This window comes from Merops nubicus, unplaced genomic scaffold (genome assembly GCF_000691845.1).
Source record: "Merops nubicus isolate BGI_N331 unplaced genomic scaffold, ASM69184v1 scaffold41212, whole genome shotgun sequence".
NCBI classification, from domain to species: Eukaryota; Metazoa; Chordata; class Aves; order Coraciiformes; family Meropidae; genus Merops; species Merops nubicus.
This window is the reverse complement of record NW_008596353.1, coordinates 1-297: the sequence shown is the minus strand read 5'-3', so window position 1 is coordinate 297 and position 297 is coordinate 1. Positions and strand designations below refer to the sequence as shown.

Here is a 297-nt window from a genome sequence, read left to right as displayed (position 1 = left end):
GGGTTTCACCCCCACCCGGGGTCCTCCCGGTTGCTGGAAGGTCACGCCCCCATTCCAAGCCTCAAACCACAACAGGGTGCCCCAAAACCAACCCAAAAAGGGGCTGGTGCCACGCCCCGGGGTGGAACCAGTTGGGGGAATCACCTGGTGGAGAGGGAGGTGGGGTCCAGGTGCCAGAGCAGGACGCAGCTCTGGCAGGCGACGGCGAGGATGGAGGCACAGAGGGGCTTCCAGGCCAGGGCGGCCACGTTGCGCTGCAGGCGATGCTTCAGCGAGGGCACCGTGGCACTGGGGAGG

At 67.3% G+C, this 297-nt stretch overlaps 1 protein-coding gene across 1 annotated transcript in view; it reads right to left on the bottom strand.

Annotated features, from left to right (window-relative positions):
• Positions 1 to 290, bottom strand: part of AAAS (achalasia, adrenocortical insufficiency, alacrimia) — a gene marked incomplete at both ends in the record, with an annotated part of 1,781 nt that extends 1,491 nt beyond the window's left edge. Inside the window, one exon of the mRNA XM_008936342.1 lies at positions 145 to 290. Within this exon, the coding sequence (XP_008934590.1) occupies positions 145 to 290 (146 nt within the window). The remainder of the gene's footprint in view (positions 1 to 144) is intronic.
• Positions 291 to 297: the final 7 nt, after the last annotated feature.